Here is a 2,210-nt window from a genome sequence, read left to right on the forward strand (position 1 = left end):
GAAGGCCCCACCCCACCCCACCCCACCACAACGCAGGGGTAATTACAGGGTGCTGGGAGGCGTCCAACAGCCAGCCTGGCACCCAAACGCCCCTCACCTCTGCGGTTAGGCTGCATGGACTCCCCACGGCGACTGGCCCCATCCCGCAAGCTCGGTGGCACGTACTTCCCGGTCTTGTTCTGTGCGGCCTGCACGGGCTCCAGTTCTGCAGACCCAGAGTACGGTCCCAGTGAAGCCTTGCCACGTGCTAACAGAGTGACAGAACTGCCCGACCACCCAGCTCCAACCATGCCTAGATGCAGGTACCATCTGCCAAGCCACAGACGTCAGGCCGGTCACTTTGAGGCCTCTCAGAGCCTCAGTGTCCACAATGACACCATGATCACATCCAGGAAGAGGGTACTCTTTGAGCACCCTGCCAGCAACACCAGCAGAGCAAGGGCTCACAGGGCAAATGCAGTCCCAGGCACCCAAAGCCCAAGGTCACATGGAAAGGGACAGTTCCCAAGGGCTCCACACATGGCAAGTGACAAGTGCAACTGCATACAAGCCCCCAGAGGGCCATCCAGACTGACGCTCGCTCCCAGCGGGCTGAAGGGCTGAGACCTCAGACAGGCACTTGAGTCCCACAGACACACACACTCAAGTCACGATGGTGTCAGGGAGTCACATACAAGGGACAGCCACATCCCAATCACATTCAGTGCAGTTACACACACAGGTGTGGACATGAGTACCATCACTGAGGGTGTCTGAGCACACACAGGGCCCCAACAAGGAGACAGGCCCAATGGAGCACAGCCACGGATGCTGTTAAGTGGGAGATGACAGCTACAAAAGGGACAGCACCTGTACACACAGAGCCAGCTCAGCCCAGGACGCTCCAGGTGCCCAATCCCACCCCGCGCCACCCCAGGCCATGCCGTACCTCCCGGCAGCTTCTCCTTCTCGCCCGTGGACAGGCCTAGCTGCTCTGCCAACTCCTTCTGCATGGGCCCAAGCGTGTCCTTGTACGGGCAGCGGGTGGTCCAGTGGTCACCCTTGCAGATGCGACAGGACACTATCTTCTGGCCCTTGAGCTTGTTCATCGGATCCTCCTCCTCCTGGCAGTTCAGGTCCTGGCAGGGAAGCAGGTGGCAGCAACTCAGAGGGGGCTGCTTCACGCCTGCTACCACCACCCTGGGCACCAGCCCCACCCTCAGCCCCACCTACCTCTTTGCTGGTGATGAATGTCATGGAGACATCATCACTGACTGTGGTGGTGGCCACATTGGGGCCTGGTGGGTCAAACTCTGAGTTCCCGAATTTCTTCCAGTTCTAGGCTCAGAGAGGGATGGGTCAGGATAAAGACTGGGGGCCCACACTGGGGCACCCCAGGCCTACCACTGCCTAGAGTACCCTATTTTTACTCTCTCCAAACACCTCCCCATCATGGGAACAGTGACTGTTCCCATTTCTGAGGAAGCAGGGGCAGCTCTCAATCAACACAAGAGTTCCAGGTGACAGAGACTCAGGGTGAGGTGGGAGCCAACTACATAGTCAATAATTCCCAGGGCAGTTTGCTGGGCCGGCTCCCGCCAGGAGGCAATGCTCAGGAATGTGGGGGGTCACTCAGAGTGAGGAACCTTGAGAGACTTTAAACAGTGAGCCTCAACTTACCCCCTATAGAATGGGGACCACAAATGCTCCCTGGGCTGCTATGGAGATCAGTGCCTGGCATGGTGTCTGGCACAAAGTGCAGAGCAAAGTGTATTAAATGTACTTAATGCTGTTACTTCTTCCAGAAGCCCTGAATCCTGGGTAAATGAAAGCTGCTATGCCACCCCAAGGGAGGGCTAGTTCCTCCAGGTAGACAGTCCAAGAGGAATAAGAATCTAGCCCCAGGACAGGTGTGGTGGCACACACCTATAAGTACAGCTACTCAGAAGGCTGAAACAGGAGGATCTCAAGTTTGAAGTCAGCCTGGACAACTCAGCAAAACCCTATCTCAAAAAACATTCTTTTTTTAAAAAAATGAGTTAATGTGCTGGGGGTGCAACTCAACTGTAAAACACCCCTGGGCTCAATTCTTAATAAATTTATACCAAAAAAAAAAAAAAAAAAAGTTGGGGATGTATCTCAGAGGTAGAGTGATTGGCTAGCATATGCAATGACCTTAGTTCAATCCTTGGTACGAGAGGTTAAAAAAAAAAAAAAAAAAAAAAAAAAAA

At 54.4% G+C, this 2,210-nt stretch overlaps 2 protein-coding genes across 2 annotated transcripts in view; both read right to left on the reverse strand.

Annotated features, from left to right (window-relative positions):
* Nucleotides 1–1,430, reverse strand: part of Eif3g (eukaryotic translation initiation factor 3 subunit G) — a 2,093-nt gene extending 663 nt beyond the window's left edge. The window contains exons 1-4 of the mRNA XM_015488815.1: nucleotides 1,410–1,430; nucleotides 1,213–1,317; nucleotides 929–1,118; nucleotides 27–205 (exon numbers count right to left, since the gene is read on the reverse strand). Of these exons, the coding sequence (XP_015344301.1) occupies nucleotides 27–205; nucleotides 929–1,118; nucleotides 1,213–1,317; nucleotides 1,410–1,430 (495 nt within the window). The remainder of the gene's footprint in view (nucleotides 1–26; nucleotides 206–928; nucleotides 1,119–1,212; nucleotides 1,318–1,409) is intronic.
* The window catches only part of Dnmt1 (DNA methyltransferase 1), a 59,816-nt gene that overhangs the window by 1,140 nt on the left and 56,466 nt on the right, over nucleotides 1–2,210 (reverse strand). Inside the window, exon 42 of the mRNA XM_015488986.2 lies at nucleotides 131–137. The gene's annotated coding sequence lies outside the window, so the exon portion shown is untranslated. The remainder of the gene's footprint in view (nucleotides 1–130; nucleotides 138–2,210) is intronic.

The sequence above is a fragment of the Marmota marmota genome, unplaced genomic scaffold, assembly GCF_001458135.2.
Source record: "Marmota marmota marmota unplaced genomic scaffold, marMar, whole genome shotgun sequence".
Classification (NCBI taxonomy): Eukaryota; Metazoa; Chordata; class Mammalia; order Rodentia; family Sciuridae; genus Marmota; species Marmota marmota.